This window comes from Rhyacophila brunnea, unplaced genomic scaffold (genome assembly GCF_057557595.1).
Source record: "Rhyacophila brunnea isolate RB1 unplaced genomic scaffold, BYU_Rbru_1.0 scaffold_3, whole genome shotgun sequence".
NCBI lineage: Eukaryota > Metazoa > Arthropoda > Insecta > Trichoptera > Rhyacophilidae > Rhyacophila > Rhyacophila brunnea.
The window spans coordinates 22879450-22900215 of NW_028232965.1; the positions used below are offsets into that span (position 1 = coordinate 22879450).

The 20766-nt window shown below is 37.9% G+C and overlaps 2 protein-coding genes and 1 long non-coding RNA gene across 3 annotated transcripts; 1 reads left to right on the forward strand and 2 right to left on the reverse strand.

Moving 5' to 3' along the window:
* The first annotated feature begins 376 nt into the window (after positions 1-376).
* eEF1beta (elongation factor 1-beta) lies at positions 377-2413 on the forward strand. The gene is made up of 3 exons (XM_085953341.1): positions 377-529; positions 1183-1414; positions 2014-2413. Exons 1-3 carry the CDS (start codon positions 450-452, stop codon positions 2356-2358), a joined length of 657 nt encoding a protein of 218 aa, XP_085809467.1. The 5' UTR covers positions 377-449; the 3' UTR covers positions 2359-2413.
* A 151-nt stretch (positions 2414-2564) lies between these two features.
* On the reverse strand, positions 2565-11491 carry CSN4 (COP9 signalosome subunit 4). The gene is made up of 8 exons (XM_085953336.1): positions 11251-11491; positions 10874-10953; positions 8356-8611; positions 7727-7912; positions 6919-7037; positions 5692-5846; positions 4623-4839; positions 2565-3008 (listed from the first exon to the last, which is right to left on the reverse strand). The coding sequence occupies exons 1-8, from the start codon at positions 11331-11333 to the stop codon at positions 2875-2877; spliced, it is 1230 nt and encodes a 409-aa protein (XP_085809462.1). The 5' UTR covers positions 11334-11491; the 3' UTR covers positions 2565-2874.
* Positions 11492-18591: 7100 nt separating this feature from the next.
* On the reverse strand, positions 18592-19814 carry LOC147068078 (uncharacterized). Its single transcript, XR_015071306.1, has 2 exons — positions 19719-19814; positions 18592-18863 (listed from the first exon to the last, which is right to left on the reverse strand). It is a non-coding gene; the product is annotated as an uncharacterized LOC147068078 (long non-coding RNA).
* Between the last annotated feature and the right edge of the window lie 952 nt (positions 19815-20766).

Below are 20766 nucleotides of genomic sequence, written 5' to 3' on the forward strand. Positions count from 1 at the left end.
GTAATGTAAGTAGTAAAACCTTGTTTATTTTTTTTTCATTTTTGTATTCGTAAGTAGGTAGGTACATTGTTGACTATTTAAAAAGGTGTCTGTATTATATCATGAAATAAGGGGTGGGGGCGCCTAGATTAGATTTTTTTTAAAGGGAGGCGTAGTAACATAAAGTTTGAAAACCACTGACTTAACATTTGAATTTTGTCTAAAAAAACAAGACGTTAATTACCCTTCATGTATAATTTTTTGAAAATGCAGAAAATTATCGGTCACTCTACGCGTACTATACTTTTTGCCGAAATACTATAATTTTGAAGGCACTGTACTATAATTCCACTTTCAAAATATGGCAACACTGGTGTCAGGTAAAAATTAAAAAATCCTTTCTTTCCGGTTGAAACGTCGTGTCTCGTGGCTTTCTGGTGAAGTGTAGTTTCAAATAATATACTAATAAAATGGCATTTTCTGATATAACTACCCCTCAGGGAGTCAAAGAATTGAATGACTTCTTAGAAAACAACAGCTACGTGTCTGGGTAAGTGACACAACGTGTACTCTATTTTTTTGGTTTTAACAAAATTACAAACTTCAGTGGATTCTTCAAATTTATGAAGTAAATTAATTATTTGAGGAGTTACACGACTTCTGGATGATGTCATTAACTATATTAATAATGTATTTAATGATGAATTATTACCTGTTTAATATCACTATCACTCAGTTGACAGTATTCAATTCTAACCTGTACCTGACCAAATTCACATAGATTTGAGTCTATATATAAATCCGTCTATTTTATGGTATAATGAAAGATATATTCTATTTACCTCTAGTGTTTATAGTCTAGAATGTTGAACATATTATTGGGTAGCCTTGAAGATAGCTTCATGCCATATTCTACTTAAGTACTTACAGCTATTTTCGAAATCTTGTCTTATTTTTACTACCCTAATCAGTGACAGTTTACTTCATTCGATCATAAACTTCGCCAAAGATTGGTACATGTTGACTAAGGGAAGCAAAATTCGGACAAATTTACAGGGTACGTTCGTGTGCCCAAGGTGGCAACTGCCTCAGTAAATTCAGTTGGGATCATATTGTGGACATTCTAAAACCCACTTCAATCACACATTCAAAGAAGTTGCAATTATGATTAAAGATCTATATTATTTACCTTTATTCTTACAGATACCAACCATCAAAAGCCGATCTCTCCGTGTTTGATGCTTTAGGCAAAGCTCCAGCGGCTACCCTTAAGCATGCTTTGAGATGGTATAATCACATTGCATCGTATAATGCTGGAGAGCGGTCTGCATGGGGTGGACAGGCATGCCCGCTAAAAGCTGGTGCCAAAACTACCACTGCACCGAAAGCCGACGATGATGACGACGTTGATCTCTTCGCCTCAGATGAAGAAGAGGTACTTACCGCAGTTAACATACGTCCAATGTTTTATATCATGTTTCCTACAACATAACCATTCCAAAAGCACTGGTTGTCAAACTTTCATTTCGTGTTGCCCTTTGTGCCTATGTTTTTGGACGGTGCTCTAAAAATATCAATATCACATTAAATTTATAGATTCCATTTCGTAATTTGGTGCTAACTACAATTAATTCATAATAGGTACATAGAGGAAGTCCTCAACTTATATTTAAAATGTAATTTCTCAAATTGACCAGTAATTTTTTTTTGGCCGAAAGAGAAATGAAAAAAGTCCCGAGAGTTCCTTAAATTCCCTGTTATATATAGTTTTACGAGATACAATTAAGCTATATATATTTTCAACCGAAGACAAAAAATACTATGATTTCTTGTACTATAATTCGGTAACAGAAAGATGGCAACACTGATTGATACTAAGTACCTATGTTTCATAACATTTTAATCGATCATTGTTAAACTGTTCAAAATTTAACTTTGTCAAGAATGTAGACTAGGATCCTCACAGGATTATTTTTGTTCAGAAGTAGATCAAATAGTCAATCACGTAATTAATGATGGTTTTATTTTTATCAGAGTGCAGAAGCTGCAGCCATTCGTGAAAAGCGTTTGAAGGATTATGCTGAAAAGAAATCCAAGAAACCAGTCCTCATCGCAAAATCCTCAATCGTCATGGATGTGAAGCCCTGGGATGATGAGACCGACATGAAAATGATGGAAACCAAAGTTAGATCTATCACCATGGATGGTCTCGTATGGGGTGCCTCCAAACTTGTCCCAGTCGGCTATGGAATCCTCAAACTGCAAATCATGTGCATCGTTGAAGATGACAAAGTATCCATCGACCTGCTAACGGAAACCATTCAAGAGTTTGAAGATTTTGTTCAATCCGTTGATATTGCGGCATTCAACAAGATTTAAGCCATACAGTCCACTTCTCTCATGTGTTTTGCATTTTATTAAAAATTTGATTCAACATACTGAGTTTTAATTATGCATGTCACCATCAATTAATTGATTATTTCCTAGTGTGCTTTAATGCAACCATTGACGGTAAGATCGTGAAGTAAAATTGTCCGTTTTTATGTTACAAAAATATGCACATGTAAGAAAAATATGACTTCATATAAATATAGCAATTTTTTTATTCATCTGTGTTACATAATATTTTATATGACAATGTTAAATTTTTTTAAATGACAAATTGATTCAGATATCTGGGAGTAGCTTTGCGAAGAGGAAAATAATCAAGTCAGGTCAAGGAATCGGTAACCATAAAAAAAACATAATTAGTTTATGCATAAAATGCTTCATCATATTCCTATAAAAATGACACTCCCTCACTGTATGATAATTTTTTCTCTTGAAGTTCTTGTGTGTTTATTATCAGTAAAAATCAGTACTTGGAACAAACAGTCGCTGATACACAAAATTAATTTATTGAATCATTTGTTCTTCCATAACAGATGCCATCCATTCGGGTTCTTTGGAAGTTATCTTATCAATAATACTATTCACTTGGTAGCACAAGCTTTGAATTTGACGATCCCATTGTGGTAAAACTTCTCGAGCTGGAACAGATAATTATATATATGAAATCTTACCTATATATTTATAGATGTCACGTCCACTTTAGAAAGACAATTTAAGTAAATGTTTCAGAGACAAAACTCATAAAAAATACAGAATAATATTACAATTAGGTGAAATATACAGTGGAACTCAGTTATTACGATCTTGGATGTAATGCGGAAACATTCGTTGACATTTTGGTTTATGATTTTCTCCATACATTTATTCACTGTTATAACAAGCAACTTATCGGATATACCAAGCTAAAATGCTGTTAATGTGTGGATCGTTTAAAAAAATTTCGACCCTAAGCAATATAATCCGATCAGACAGGATGCCGCCAGGGTCGGATTACATTTATGACACTAGTTAAGTACCCACCTAATTGGTGTTTTGCCAACAATAATAAAAAAGTATCCACGCATATGGTTGAAAAATCCAAGGTTTGTGAAGTTCATAGATACCTACCAGTGTTCATTACAATAAACAACTTCTTTTGTAGTTATGAATGCCATGCTTGTTTCGGGGATTTTTGCAATGGTTTTCAGATTTTTTATTTTCGACTTTGTGTAATGTAAGTAACGTAAAAAAAGTAATAAACGCTTATAACAAGCAAATTTAGTCAGTCCCATCTTCCTCGTAATAACCAAGTTTGACTGTATAAATGAAATGCGAGTTATCATTTAAGTGCAATAAAACGAACATAAAAAATTATGAAAGACGAGATAAGTAGGTGCATAATGAAAAGGTTCATTTACTGCAGTGCTCGAGTGCATAAATGGAGGTATTGAACATCTCAATAAGAGAACTATTGTAGGTCTATTCTATATACAAGTCAGCTATCGACAGTAGTTTATCATATTTATGTATTGAGACCGTTAATTGTTACAATAAGTCAACTGTCAAAAAGTACTACGTTTTTACTGCCGGTAGGTGTATGTATGGCGGTACCTTGCACATTGCGAATTTTATTGCAAAAATAAAATCAATTTACATTTCAAGTGGTAAAAACGAATTCTGTTTCAATTTTGAGTATGTGACGACATTCCCAATATATGTCGTGTGTTCAACATATTTATATGTTTAAAATAATTGATTTAACCCCCGTTTAAAGTGTGACGTCCAAATACGTCATTTTTGTATGAGCGGCGTTCCGTTCACGGAAAAGTTTGCGTTTTAAGACGTCATTGGCAGCCATCCGGTTAACTTTTAGAACGAGATACAGTTTAGACGCCCAACTTATTGTAACAATTATAATACTCAATGCATACAGATGATTAACTACCATTGATAGCCGCCTTGTGTATACCCACTGGTATTGAAAATGCATTGAGATTTATTGGTACAGTTAAATCTGAGTATGGCGTGAATATGTTAATAAATCTAATAATAACAATTCTCAGGGTAACTATTTGTATGTTTGGCTTTCTGTGGTAAATCAGTTAATATGTTTGTAAATTTTCAAACTAAAATTTAAAAACATTCCATCACAGAAAACCAACCTTACAAATAGCTGCCCTGAAATTGATGTTTTTAGACTTATCAATATATTCATGTCATACACAAAAATATACCTATGGATAATTTAATGAAGAATTTAAAAAAATCATTACTTTCAAAATGAACAAATGAGTCGATCTGGTCAATGTATCCGTTCATCCGCCCTTCAGTTATCATTTGGCTGGCAATCCGTTCGGCCTTTGCTGGCGGTATTTCCAAAAGCGCACCCAGTTCTTCGAATTTTATATTATTGTACAGTTTACTGGCAGATAGTAAATTATGCTCAAACACAGCACGATCCAAAATTGATGATCCATCAACAGTACTAGCCTGAAAATGAATTGATTACAAATCTAACCTAGTAACTTACAAAAATTTAAAGATGTACTTTTTACCACACAAATATTACTATTTACTAACTATTTTGCGATGACACAGACAGAGGCAAAGTGAGGGCTTGGTGGCAAATATGCTACACAGCAGTTGAGACGTATCGGAGTATAATCGCACTAAGTAATATTTTGATCCGCCAGCTACATACAGCAGCAGCAGTGTATGTATTATTATTTATTATATTATTCGACCATGTCCGATCATATGGGCTTCCACAGAGTAGAGGTTTGTATTAACAGATTTTTGTTTTTTTACAAGAAATGGATGCCAGCCACTTGCTCAACCTATTAGGTCCATACTCTGACTCATACACAAATTGACAAACAATATGTGTACAACAGATTTTTGTTTTTTTACGAGAAATGGATGCCAGCCACTTGCTCAACCTATTAGGTCCATACTCTGACTCATACACAAATTGAAAAACAATATGTGTACTTGTCAGACCCAGGATTCGAACCTGGGACCCACAGCATTATAGTCCAACGCTCAAGCCGCGTGGCCACTGTGGGTGTAAAAATAATATTTCATGGACACCAATGATCCCTTATCTGCAACTGATAGGGTAATTTTTAATTAGCAGCTCGGAATACCTACAAAAGGGGCTTATGTTGGGGAAGATCCATTGGTAGTGGAAGGACGTTTGCATGCATTGCAACGTATTCGCCTATCGCACAAGTGTGGACATAGTTATACATTATAGAACAATCTCCATGTACATATAAATATTCTAAGCTTGGAAGTAAATATAACTACACATAATTATATTGAGTATATTATTGCAAATACCTTCTGATGTGGTTGCATAAGAGCTTCAAATTCTTGTAATTCAGATCTTCTTATTATTCTATCCAAATACATTTTTTCGAGTATAGAATATGCCGGCAATAGCTGACATCTTTCATCCTTGAATAATGTTGCAAGCATACGAGATCTCTGTTGACCTGTACAATTGAAAATTACATGAGATTTATTATTTATTGAAAAATAATACATAATGATAATAATTATGTATGATTTATAAAGGTCGGATATTATTCTATTGGAGTTTCAAAACATATTCTTTTGGGCATTACAAACCAATGTGGATCTTGGCAGGTGTTGCTAAACAAGAATATGCCAGCATAAAAAACGCTACATTTTCTTATAATAAAATGTACAGAAACTAGCACTTCAAAAAGAAATAAATGATAACAAAAAATAATGAAGAATTGTTTTGCAACTAATAAATATTTAAATCTTACAACCAAAAAATAATTAGGTCCAAAATTCAGTTATTACTTAAAGATTGTATGTTACAATTTATTAATTTATTGCTAATATGTTATAAGGTAGGCGGCTCTCGTGGTGCGGTGCATAAAGTGCTGGCCTAGCATCCGGGAGCTCTGGGTTTGATTCCCAGTGAGAACACAATATATTTATGTGATTATCTCAAAGCCTGAGTGTTTGTGATTATTCAAAATTACCAACAACCACCTTGTACGGAAAAGCAAGGACACGGTTATTAATAATTATTTTAAAAATATATATGTATATATTATAAGGTACAAGAGGCCAGCATGGTGATTTACAAGTAAATTGGTGTAACATTTCTACCCTTTTTAACGCTACGCCTATCAACCAGATGCGTATTTTGCAAGCTAGATGTATATTAAAAAATGCTAGATCTGTCAAGGAAAACACCAAGTTGACAACGCTGGTCTTGTCTTCTGGCAATCGTCTCTATACAGGTCTGTCTGCATTACGCATCTGTAGATAAAAAAGCATTTCTTCAAGGGGTAATTGGTTATAAAGATTTGTTGTTTCTTAAATAATTATGGAATCAACACTTCTTCTCAGTGCCGTATGAAAAATATTTCTTGCCTTATCGACAGGTCAAGATTTGCGTATCTGACCGCTCTACGGTCGCCCATTTGTTACGTACTAGCTGTTTCCTACTGGAATACGGTCACGGCAGTCGGGTTAAAGAATAATCCGTTCCAATTATTGGTAATGAACAAAAATGGATGAACTAACCTGCTGAAGCGAGTACTGTACAAATGAGAGCATTGCGGAGACAAGTTATACGTTCATCTTCATGTATTATTGTGCGGTAAGAGAGCTCATTGTATCGCTGAGCAGCTTCTATAAACTTTCTGCAAAAACATAATAAAAACATTATTACCACCTCATTGGACTAATAAAATTATAACACCAGAATAAATTTAGCTATATTAATACAAAACTCACTATACATAATCATTAAAAAAACAGATCTAATTAGTGATATTGCTTTAAGTTTGGCAATAGGATGAGGTGGTGCTAGATGAAGAGTCGCTGTTGCTTGCTTGTTGAGATGAGAGTTTATTGGTTGATACAAGAATACACTGAATACAATAATAAGGATGATGACGTGAGATTATAATCGTGAGGTAATGATGTACTGGTGAGATCGATATGATCAAGAGATTGATTATAAGAATGCACTGAGAGACTTGATTCGAGTAGAATAAAGGATGTACTATGTCGAGTGAAGAACTCGTGACAATAGCAGCATGTTTCGTGATTGACTTGATGAGTTGAGTGAGGATTCATAGATTGTCCTTCTTATTTATACTAAAAGCAGTACATATATTACAATAGATATTGTCATAATTACCAATCAAAACAGACACTACTGATCTAGTTATGATTGAGGAAACGCTTACAATTATTATTGTTCTGTTTTGTTTTAACAACAAAACCTACATATTAAAGTGTGTCACTAATTTAATGTTGAGTGGTATGATTGCTACATATAAGTATTTAATTGTCTGCAAGAATGTATTTAATATTCACGGCATACCTTCTATAATCCAAGACACGAGCATAGCAGACTTTGTAATATATTTGTAATTGTTCATTGGTAGTTTCTGCCTGAAGTAAGGACGCTCTGTTGACAAATGACTCAGCCTGTACAGGATCATCATCTTCAAGATATAAACGAGCAATTTTAAGATAAGTCTCCAACTTGTAATTCACCGAGTATTGCCTGTAATATAATTACAAAAAATAAAACACTTACCAAACTAAATATTAATAAAATAAAAGAGAAAAAGATATATAATTTAGTATATACAAAGATACCGTTTGATTCAGTAATACGTAAACACGAAATTGAGGTATAGGTACTTATAAAACTATCCTTCATAATATGGTAGTTGGCTTTGTTTTATGAAGGTTCCTTTCTCTTGTATAGGGCGGAAGGAAAAAGGAGGAAAAAGAAACTTAAGTCAAAGTGGTCGGGACTATGTAAGAGACATTACATCCATGTCACTACGACAATGGAGAAATCCAGGGGCAGATAAAGGGGAATTGTAATATTCCTGAAAGTGACCAATATACACAATGATCAGTCATTATCGATGATAATCGCAGTAAAATTGTCAAATTGAAGTAAAATATTTCAGCACACTTATATTTAATATAACTTACTTTTGCCCTGTCTCTAACGGTATACCGACTAAGACATTAGCGGCATCTTTCCAGTTGTGATCTTTCTCATAAATATCAGCCAAATGCTGTCGAATGCTGGCAACTTGTTCCTCAAACGAGATCACTCGGGGCTGAACCCTATCTAGCGTGTAATGAGACACTTCTTTTGATACATTGTCGGGCAGCAATGTAAGATGTGTACTTACATCTGTGAGTAATTGTCTGGATATAACAAGACTAACATTTTCATTCACAACTGAAAAATAAAAATATACATGATAAAAATGAACCAATGATTTGTTTTGAAATATAACACCAGTTTGCTGTGTACTAAGCAGAAATATACCATACAGATCAGATACACGGTTTTTTTCTGTCACAGGCTCAGTTTGTGGTTGAGTGTTGTTGATTTAAAACTGTCTAATTTGAAAGCGTGCATTAAATCACGTACACGACTGAGTCATCAGAGGCCATCCAGGCGGCGTGAATACAGTGGCAATGGATAGCTGTTATACGGCGCCGTTTCGGTTTTTAACCGTCGCGGTGTAATGTGAAAATGGTCATGCTCTTCTTCACGCCACTAAAAGAATGTCGCCATTCGATTTTTTGCCGTACGGTCAAAAACGTATAATATGAAAGGAGCATATACATGAAGATTGTTATTAACAATAATTGAGCTTGAAAATTCATCATTGTATTATAGAAATAGGCATGGCCCCCAAATCCTGAAGCGGGCCCCCCTACCTATCGCTATGGTTAAGTGCAGTGTGATGCTCTACAACAGCATTTCCCAAATGGTATTCTTCGAAACTCATTAAGGGTTAAATTAAGGATATTCCATGATTTTAGTGTTTTTTTGTTTTTATAAATAAATTCATTTGAATTATTGAGTTGACGACACTCCTTTTATGGTAGCCAAGTATCAATACCCCTTGCCGTATTGGATACACTGGTACACTAAAAATAATTATTAAAACTATCAACATGCGAATTATCATTTTGTATTTATTTAAAGTAAAAAAAAATAAAAAATCTGTCAATATAAACCACCACCATGTGGAGGCCCATATTATGATCTTATTAGGATCAGACATGGTATGAAAAAAAAGTATTTATATATCAATCATCATAAGATTGTCTTCAACTGCATCACACAACCACATATTTTTATATGTTAATATTGTTGAAGCAAACCTTCTTTTAACATTAGAGAAAAATTGTGACGTGTATTTATCTCACTTCACTTGTCGAGCCACGACACCGGGCCTCCAGGCTATAGCCCTGTCAGCCCCCCTTTTATGGGGGCCGTGGACATAGGCACTACTTTAAATTTTGAATTGAAACTTTTGATCTCATGGTCTCTCAAGGAGGTAGGATTTATGAACTATGAAAGGTCTGTAATGCCCCCCCACTCACATGTCGATTTTAGTTGCTTGTTGAATATATGTTGAATATTTATTGAAAAAGAAATTGATAGGAATGTTCCCACATATCGATTTAAGTTGGACTGATAGTCATAATCAAGGTGGCGTCAAGTGAATTTGTTCATTCATAAACATAATTTCATCAGGCCACTTTAAAACATTTTTGGGTAAACGTGCCATACTTAATTCAGAAACTAAACCAACACTTTGTGAGGCACGACGATCAACTGTTATGTCAAAACAAGTTTCACGTGCTGATGATAAGTTATTATCACCATGGAACTTGCCTAGAGTAATAGCACCTGTACACGTGCATGGATTTACTGTCGGCAATAGTGCTTATTTTAAACTATCGTGACAATAACTGTTTACACATAAAAGTACTGACTGACTCTACAATCTCATTCTTCAAGAGTAGGCGAGAGCGATGTTGTCATTTTATATTACTATCTGACAGGACGTATTGAAAATCGGTTAACCTCAAATTGAGTAGTTCGTTTTTTTAACCCGCAGATTCGCTGTTATCGTTCTACTGCGCAAGCGCAGATATTACTTACACATTGAAATTCAGAAGCTTCCAAACTTGTTTGATTCATGCATGCAATCTTGCCAACTGCAGGGTAATACATGTTTACCCATACATTTTCTTACTGTGAACAGTAAATCCATGCACGTGTAAAAGGGGTATAACCGGTTGACTCGAATGATAATCGATTGTTACGATTGCAGATTTTTTTTCGGATTTCGTATCGTTTGTATAGTATAGATAGAACGGCAGATTATAGTAGTTGTCGGATAATCGAGCGGCGGATTACTGAGAGTGTACTGTATTAAATTTTGAAAACGTCAATATGTACCTAATTAAAAAAAATCTTAAGAAGGTAGCTTCATATAATCGCCTAGTATGGAGTCTTCCCCACTAACAGTCAACGAGTTAGAGCGAAGCCACATGGGCGCTGCGTCGCGAGACCGTGTGGCTTCGCTCTTACTTGACAATGTGGTAGGTATTACCAGATTGATACTGGTTCTATGAAAAACATTTCAGAATACTCTCGTTGAGGTATAAAATAGTGATAAATTTTTTCTATACTCACTTGCTTCAATGAAAACTTTTAATGGCTCCGGTAATTCGTCATGAGGATTGCCCAGCAGATCAATTAAAATGTTACGGTACCTAAAACATAAGAAAATTTTAACCAACATTGTACAATCAATTTTCACAGCAATATATTAATATTAGGCCTATTTATAATTTCAGAGTTTGTGTATAAAGTGGATAGCAGTTCGGTGCTGATTGAAATCGGAGATTGATTTGAGATTATGTCAACAAAGCAAGATATGTCATTACATTCTTAGCACGTAGCTGTTGGTGATTTTGAGAAAACTCAAAGATATAATATGAAATAAGGAGCATTAAAGATGAATATAAACGCGTATGATAATACAAATAAGTGAAAAAAGGCACACTAACTTTTCTGCCTGATCTTTATGGGAACTGCATGATGTACCGAGCTCATTGAGACTCTGCCGAACGTTCGCAAGTGACATCGGCATGGTTGAAATTATCTAAATACTTAATAAGTTTAGTTCAGTATCTAAAAATATAAGCAGTACAATTCAACATGTAGAGTTTTAAAATAAAGTAAGAAATGCGATAAACGAGTACTGACAGCAACGGATTGGTATTGTATTTTATTTTCAATTTTGGTAATATTGGTGGTATTGCTTTTGCTTGGTAATGCACAAAGTTACCAACCTTCAAAATAATACATTGATCAAAATAATTATTTATACCTCTTTAAAACTAAAATTACTAAAACAGAAAGTTATTAAATGCGGTCAAACACCAAAGCGAATATTCGCCAACCAAGCTCGTATTGGCTTACGGGAAGAGCACGCTTGCGCGACCGCCTTGCGTCTTGAGTGCGAATTTGTAGCGAATAATCACTGCGATTTTCGGGAACGCTGTCGACAGCGAATTATTCGCGACGCACAGTTTTCGGAAGGGAATTAAGTTATTATCTTACAAAGTTCAATATGGAGCGCTGCGATTGTTTGACGTTTCGGTATCGAGCATCCAAATATATCAATAATTTTAAATTATTCGCTATTGACTCTGAAGTCCCTTGAGATGTTGATCGTATTTTTTGCCTTGTGTTCTTCTGTGCTGGCCCCTTTTTACCCCCTTTTCTTCTCGATTATTTATCTCTCTGGTTGCTCATCTTGTTTAGCAGGCTGGCAGGACTGACGCTTCTATCGTAGCGTCCTTTGTCTTTGATTATTCAATAGTTGATTATTTTTTTCCTTTGTCAGAAGCGAAAAAAATTTGTCAAACGAAAGTTCAGTTACATTGTGAAATTTGTGCATTAACATGGAGCGTAATGAAGCCAGCAACATCGCGGAGGGACTAGCAATGGAGACCGACTCGAATGAGTTGGAATTACGGTTGGACGATCCAGTAGGTGAACTGAGGGCATCAGTAATGTCACTGGATAATAAGGTATCTCAGATTTTTTCAATCTTGACCCAACATGGTCTGCCTGCAGTGGTGCCTACTCCGCAGTGGCCGACGGTAAACATCGACTCTCCGGTAAGTTTTTTACGGCCGCCCGCAAGGCCTGAAACAGCGGAAAACCCCAACAGGATTCCGTTGCCTGTATTTAGTGTCGTGGTACAGGAGCCTGCTTTTCCGACGCCAAACAAAGCTCGGGTAGCGGAACTTACCAGACTCCAACTTTTCGACACAGATAATTGGGCGGAGGTTCGCTACGCTGAAACACAAAAACAATATTTGGCGGCCCCGTCTTTCGTTGAGTTGGGACTCAACGATGAGTTACGCCCCTACGATCGTTCATCGCAAACGATACATCTAATGGAGCGTACGATCACCGGCCTCCAAAATGCGATGCTCGTTCAAAAGGAGTGTATTCGAGACGCGTTACAGCGAGTGGTCGACTCTGTCAGCGACCACACCATCGGTACAGCTCTTTTTGAGACGGTCGCAAAGGAGTTCGGGTCCTCTTCAGCACTTAACAAAGTGTCTGAGGACGTCACCCGAATCCTTTGTGGAAAACGGGCAGAGTTGGTTCAGACGAGGCAGAAGAAAATCCTCTCCGGTATAAAAGACACCTTCACCCGAGTGGCTCTTAACAAGATCCCACCTAGCGCCGAACATATCTTCAATAAAGATAAACTGGCGGTGTTCCTAGAAAGTAGTGGGGGTCGTGAGAAGGTCTTTGAGACCACCAAAGTGGTTGACCAGGGCAGGGAGAGTCAACCTAGCACTTCGTCAGGTGGACACAAGGACACCTTTCGGAGGCAGGGATACACGAGGAGGACACCAGACCAGGTTAGGGGTGGCTTTCCGAGAGGCCCACGCCCATCCAACCGAGGTTTTCCCAGAGATAACCGAGGTGGTGCGAGGGGAACTTACCCTAGACGCAGGTGACCGGGTTTCCCTCACCACGTTCAAAGGGGGACGCCTCCAGCATTTCCAGGAAATCTGGCAGGCCAAGGGGTGTAACCACCATTATTAAAAAAAATAACGGGAACCCGTATTCCGTTTATAAAGAAACCCCCTCTAATAATGCCTTCTGTACAATTCCAGAAGGATTTCCAAACGGGACAATCGCCGGAAATCACTTCACAAGTCGCGAAACTGAAGAAATCGGGAGTATTGGAATCGGCAGAACCATCTCCGAGCTTCCTCTCAACCCTGTTCCTAGTAAGGAAGCATGACGGCAGTCAACGACCCGTCTTCAACCTAAAACGCCTAAACGGTTTCCTACAACCAAAGCCGTTCAAACTGTTCCACCATTTCAAGGTCCCAACATTCCTGCAAAGGGAAGACTGGTTAGTAAAAATAGACCTAAGCCAAGCGTACCTACATGTACCTATAGCTATACAACATCGCCAATTTCTTCGGCTAGTTTACCAAGGAGAACTCCTTCAATTCACGTGCCTTCCGTTCGGGCTGTCGGCAGCACAAAGACTGTTTGCCTCATTAACAAACTGGGTGGCCGAACACCTCCGGGGAAAAGGTATGAGAATCGTCACTTACTTAAACGACTTTCTGATGGCAAATCAGTCCAGAGAGATTCTTCTGTCGCAAATGACTTATATGATAGATTTCATGCAGGCACTAGGCTGGATAATCAACAAGAAAAAATCTTGTCTGATTCCAAGCCAACAGTGGGAGTTCTTGGGTATCACGTGGGATACTCACAATAATCGGAAATATCTATCAACGGAGAAGTGCACATCACTTCGTCACCACCTGCAATTGCAGATCCAAAAAGGAAAAGTCGGGCGACTCAACTTTGCAACCTTCGTCACTCCACAGGGGAGGTTGCATTGCCGACGTCTACAACGTACGAGCGCTCAATTATCAAGGAGCCACCCTCACAAAACAACATCGATTCCAGCACAAGCTCGAGAGGACATCATGTGGTGGATTCGAGCGGTGGGCTCCTCAGGAAAGATTCACAGGGCAACCTACAATCACTTCCTCGCCACAAACGCAGCCGATTCAGGCTGGGGAGCGCAGTTAGACGAGTACCACCTATCAGGTACATGGAAAAAACGCCAATCCACGTGGCACTCCAACCGAAAAGAGCTGTATGCAGTACTCTCAGCCATACAACTCCGGGAGCAAACGCTCAGGGGATCAGAATTACTCCTACAAACCGACAACAAAACAGTGGTGGCCTACATCAACAACGAAGGGGGCACAAAGTCTGCAACCCTACTAAGTCTTTGCCGACAGATCCTGGAAATCGCCAACCAGGCCAGTATATCATTGACTGCACAATATCTTCCAGGAAAATACAACTGCGTGGCAGACCATCTCTCACTCAGCAAAATTATCCCAGAATGGCACCTAGTTATGGCGGCTACAGCTCCCCTATTTCAAAGATGGGGACTCCCAGACGTAGACCTGTTCGCGTCCAATACAGCCCATGTTATCGCAACGTATGTCTCACGAAATCCGAACGATGCCCTTGCACTGTTCCATGATGCCTTCGGCCGACAGTGGGACTTTAAACTAGCCTGGATATTGCCGCCACCGAATCTAATTCCACAAGTATTGGCACACCTGAACATGGCAATGGGAAAATATTTACTTGTGGCCCCATGGTGGAATAAGTGTTTTTGGAGCGCAGACCTACAGCAGAGATCACTGGAACCCCCCTACCCGATCCCGCACTTGGAGTCATTTCTAGTGGATACGGTGACAAACCATCCACCTCCACAAGTCCAGGACCTATCACTCCAGTTATGGATAATTTTGGGTGGGCAAAGCTAGTTTCTAGCTGGTTGGTAGAGGACAGATCACTTCTCACTTCCGGCTGGCGACCATCCACTTTGAAGACTTATAGACCTGCATGGGACAAATGGAAGACATGGTGCATGGCCAACACGATAAGCTATAAGCCCCCGAGCCGATTGAAGTGGCTAGATGCCTGGGTCACTTATACAATAAGGAAGGTCTTTCATATGACACTATTCTTGTACATAAGTCGGTCATAGCTACCTTTTGCAAGCCTATGATCAGTAAAGACATCAGCAGTAACATAGTAGTGCATCATATGTTAAAAGCCATATCCACCCGCAAGACTAGACCTACAAAACCACCGATTTGGGATCCAAGAATAATCGTGGACTACCTCAAGAAAACAACACCATTAGTATACAACCTATATGAAGTTTCACGCAGAACAGCTATATTATTATTACTCGCATCGGGACGACGGGTTCATGACCTTGCCCTACTCAGTGTAGTGGCTAATGGCCTAGTCGATAATGGCGACCATATAATTCTATGGCCAGTGTTTGGTTCCAAGACAGACACATCAAGGCACCGCCAATCTGGATGGAAATTAAGCGCTTCCAGTTGCCAAAACATTGATCCAGTATTTTGGCTACGAAAACTTATCTGCATTTCCAATGAGAAAAGAGAAGAGGGTAGTAATATTCTGGCATTATTTATCTCGTCAAGAGGCCCCCCAAAACCTGCGACTCGAGCAGTCATCGGAAATTGGGTGAAGTCAGTACTCGCTGATGCAGGGGTACAAGAATCTCCAGGCAGTACTCGATCAGCAGTCGCCTCTCTAAATTGGTTAGAGAATTACCCCATAGATGAGATCCTGCAGAGAGGTAATTGGCGCCAAGAAGCTACTTTTAAAATATTTTACGAGAAACCGATAGACACACAGACTTCTACAGCGGGGGAACAAAATATGTTGACCTCTCTGTTCAGCCCGGTGCACTGAGCCTAAAAGCAAGGAGATGTTATGCCAAATTCTCATGTTAGGTTCATCCACACTATCTTGCAGGATCTATCTTGCTTTACCAGGTGATAACAAACAGATATCTCAAGGGACTTCAGAGTCAATAGCGAATAATGAATGGAGTTTTACCTACCATTAAAACTCTTATTATTCTTGTTGACTCTGAAGTCCAGAAAACACCTACCTGGTTTCCTTGAGACATATCAAATTGAATAACCAAAGACAAAGGACGCTACGATAGAAGCGTCAGTCCTACCAGCCTGCTAAACAAGATGAGGAACCAGAGAGATAAATAATCGAGAAGAAAAGGGGGTAAAAAGGGGCCACCACAGAAGAACACAAGTCAAAAAATACGATCAACATCTCAAGGGACTTCAGAGTCAACAAGAATAATAAGAGTTTTAATGGTAGGTAAAACTCCTTTCATTATCATTGATGCAATTTGTCTCCAACACTGCCATCCATAGCATTTACCCCGTCAGAATATCCCGAAAAAAGCAACCGAATTGGTATGGAAGGTCCGGTCAAAAGAGTCTCAAAAAACAGCCAAATATATGACAAATTGATGGCTTTCATTGTATATTTAGATCTTCTGCGTGCATAAATGTTTCGTTTGTTCATTAGGTAGTGAGGATTACAGCGGCGTTGGCTTTTATCGAGACTCTTTTGACCGGACCTTCCGTACGGATGGCGGGTGCTTTTTTCGGGATATTTTGACGGGGTACTTAGTGAAAATACAAAATCTGTTCAAATTCACGTAATTTCAATGGGAAAACCATAAAAATATGCAATAAAATTACTCAAAGGTATGTACATATTTAAAAAATGAGAAAAAAAATATTTTGTGTTGAAACTTGACGGCTGCTTAAAATCAAATTTCTGATGTATTTAGGCCTACCGTGCATGAACGTTTACATAACCGGCCGAACGCATTCGGCCAATCGTTGGTTTGCCCGCGCATGATCCAATTTTTTACTGGCCGGCATGTTGAGCGCGCATGGCCCGATTTATATCGGACGGAGGCAATGCGCACGCAGCCAGTAAACACGTGCACGGAACGACGAATAATGAATAATGAAATGATGCCGATGCGCATCGATGAAGCCGTCATGTGCCATGTGGTTTCATAGCGGTTCGATGTAATAGTATGTGTGCGCTTCATACCATACGCGTCACTTGGTGCGCTTGTGTGAGTGCACTCGGCCGGCGAAACAATAGCCATGCGCGCGCTCTCATTTGAAAGCATTGCCAATGGGCCACCGGCCGGTTCGAATCGGTGTAATGCCAGCGCTCCATTGGCGAGCCAAAAGTCCGACGACAATAAGTCTTCAGATTTTTCTACGTTCTGCTACTGGCCAACAGACGTTCAACGAAACGAGTATATAATTAATTTGACGAGTAAAACAGTCGACTTTGACAGCATAGATAATATACGTATATCTGACAGTTAAATCGTGATGGCGTTAAATGATACCGACGTTTTATGTTTTTTGGGTTATTGGGTGGCAGATAATGTAATAACGAAGCAAAGGGTACACAAATACTGGGTGAAACATTGGATAAGGAAACGAACGACATTATCCCACACAAATTTAATACGAGAATTGCGTTTGCAACCGAGCGATTTCCGCAATTATTTGTGAATGTCGGAGGATGTATACACAGAACTGTATAATTTGGTCTCCCCATTTATTAAAAAAAAAATACTATGATGAGGGAAGCTATTTCTCCTCATGATAGATTATGTGCAACCCTGCGATTTTTGGCTGCCGGCGGAACATTCACTGACTTGCATTATAGAACTGCGATTGGAAGACAAACTCTGGGCAAGATAATTCCCGAAACTTGCCAAGTCATCATTGACGTTTTGAAAGGAGAATATTTCAAGGTGTGTATTATATTATACGTCATCTAATAAAGTTGGGCAAATTTACAAATATATCATTAACAAGTAGACATTGGTTGGTCTTATAAAGTGAACGTTTAGTGGATTGTTTTACCTATATAAATCATAGACGGCAACATCATAAGAATGGCAGACAAGATGCATTTGAGATAGGTATATATATAGTCACAAATAAGGCCATCGTTGACATGCTAAATATTCAATAGACCATTAGAATGCTGTACCTAGCCAGGACTCTCCATATAGGCTGTAAGCAAGCTGCTTAATTATTCCTGTTGAATGTATTGTAATACTAGTCATATTCTTCGAAAAGCAAGCATGGAATTTGATTTTTAAATGAGGCCACATAATAATATAGGTTTGCTAACATAGCTCAAATACTTACCATTTGTTGTATCGCTTAAGCTAAGGTTTATAGGCATAAAAACAAACAAAAAAACAAATATTTTTACAAGATATTTATTCATACAAAAAACATTAATTTATTATACCGGCTTTTGTACATTTTTGCTTAATATACGATAAACTGGTTGAGTATGAACAGTAGTTGCTGGCGTTATTTTGTCACTTTGTCCCATAAAGGCAACTTCATGCATCAGCTTCTCGGCCAGCAATCTTTGTCCCTGTGACATCGATCGTAGTTTCATGGCCATCATTTTGCCAAAAACATCAAATTCATCTTCAGTCTTGCTTAGTTTGTCGGTGATTAATTCTAACACTTTGTTGGCGCTATCATTCGATTTTTTTCGTTTGAACGATGGTGACTGGTGCTCTATTGCTGGACTTATTACTGGACTATTACTGGATTATTACTGGACGAACTGGTGCTCTATTGAGATTCGACCTTGGAGTAGTCGACAACGTGGATGTTGAAGGCGAATATTCTATCTGTAAATAAAATGTTGATTATTTTTTGTTGCAGTTCCCTGATACGCACGAAGAAATGGAGACGATTGCAGAAGAATTTAATAGTAAATGGCAATTTCCAAATTGCCTGGGCGCAGTTGATGGGAAACACATTGCACTTTTATAATTACAAACATTTCCACAGCATTGTTTTGATGGCGATTGCAAATGCTAATTATGAATTTATTTATGTTGATGTTGGAACAAATGGACGTATTTCTGATGGAGGCGTACTGAGAAAATCTGATTTTTTCAAACGTTTAGACGAAGGCAGATTAAAAATACCTGCACCAAAAAAACCTACTGCTAATTCTGATGCACTGCCATTTGTTTATATTGGCGATGAAGCCTTTGCATTACGTAACGATTTCATAAAGCCGTATTCACAAAGGCAATTAAATCACAGTAAAAGAATATATAATTATCGGACATGCAGAGCCAGGCGAATTATAGAAAATGTTTTTGGCATTTTAGCTGCTAGATTCCGCATTTTTCAAGCTCCAATAAACATGAAAATTGAAAATATCAATACAGTTGTATTAACTTGCTGTGTGCTGCACAACTTTCTTCGTCGCAAATCAACACATACTTATACTCCTTCTCATGACCTTGATAGGGAAAATCCTGAGACAGGTTTAATAGAGCTCGGACTGAGGTCACAGGACACCTTAGCGCCTTTGGAAGTAACGACTAATCGGAACTCGACTGCCAATGCTAAGAAAGCGCGAGGAGATTTCGAAAAATATTTTAATACTACCGGGGCTGTCACATGGCAAGAAAGTATGATAAGCAATAGATAAATTAAACCAATGTAACAATTTAGTTAAAATGTTTTACCTCAATACAATCTTCGTTGTTTAACGAGTTGGAGTAACTCTCATCAGGAGACATGTTTTCCAAATCGTCCACCATGCTGGATATTGAGCTCGATTCTGTAAAACAAAATGTAAATTGTTAAAATACAACATAATACTCAAACTTGTTTTTTATTATCTCTCCCCTAAGTACCCATTCCTTCATACGGTTAATATTGATATTGGTATAATTGGTGTAATCCAGTATATCGGGTATTTTCAAAATGTGTTTTCCGCTGTATTCCTCATAACCAAACTGTACCATTAATTTTGATTGATGATTGACGATTTATTGATTGTCTCTGAAGGAACCTAGCTCGAGCGATTTTTGATTTTATGATCATTTCTTTTCTTCTTCTTTCGACCATGTCCGATCATAATATGGACCTCCACAGAGTGGAGGTTTGTATTGACAGATTTTGTTTTTACGAGAAATGGATGTCAGCCACTTGCTCAACATATTAGGTCCATACTCTGACTCATACACAAATTGAAATTCAATGTGTACTTGTCAGACCCAGGATTTGAACCTGGGACCCGACCACGACTCAATAAGCCGCGCTTCCACCGCCATGATCGTACCTATATATTATTATTTCTTACCTACCTCAGCAAAGAATAAATAATTTTATTGTGACTAGAAATGATTCATAGCTGTATGTTTTAATTGCTTAATAGTAGCTAATCTAATGCGATGTCACTTTCAGAGATACGACAATGTCATAGTCTGCACGTGTATAATAAATAGCTTTAAAGCATTCCCTCGTACCTATATATTATTATTATTTATTACCTACCTCGGCAAAGAATAAGAAATTTTATTGTGACTAGAAATGATTCATAGCTGTATGTTTTAATTGCTTAATAGTAGCTAATCTAATGCGATGTCACTTTCAGAGCTAGGTACGACAATTTCATAATCTGCACGTGTATAATAAATAGCTTTAAAGCATTCCTACGTACCTTCCATTTGGTCGTTCAAGAACTCCAAATTTTTATAGTACCACAGTTTGGGTAGATAAACTGCGTCT

Excerpts from the sequence above, each read along its gene's own strand:
- eEF1beta (XM_085953341.1), top strand. The coding sequence starts at position 450 with ATGGCATTTTCTGATATAACTACCCCTCAGGGAGTCAAAGAATTGAAT. Across the intron at positions 530-1,182 it reads AACAACAGCTACGTGTCTGG|ATACCAACCATCAAAAGCCG; the intron begins GTAAGTGACACA and ends TTATTCTTACAG. Across the intron at positions 1,415-2,013 it reads TCGCCTCAGATGAAGAAGAG|AGTGCAGAAGCTGCAGCCAT; the intron begins GTACTTACCGCA and ends TATTTTTATCAG.
- CSN4 (XM_085953336.1), bottom strand. The coding sequence starts at position 11,333 with ATGCCGATGTCACTTGCGAACGTTCGGCAGAGTCTCAATGAGCTCGGT. Across the intron at positions 7,038-7,726 it reads CGTGTCTTGGATTATAGAAG|AAAGTTTATAGAAGCTGCTC; the intron begins GTATGCCGTGAA and ends ATGTTTTTGCAG. Across the intron at positions 4,840-5,691 it reads TTATGCAACCACATCAGAAG|GCTAGTACTGTTGATGGATC; the intron begins GTATTTGCAATA and ends ATTCATTTTCAG.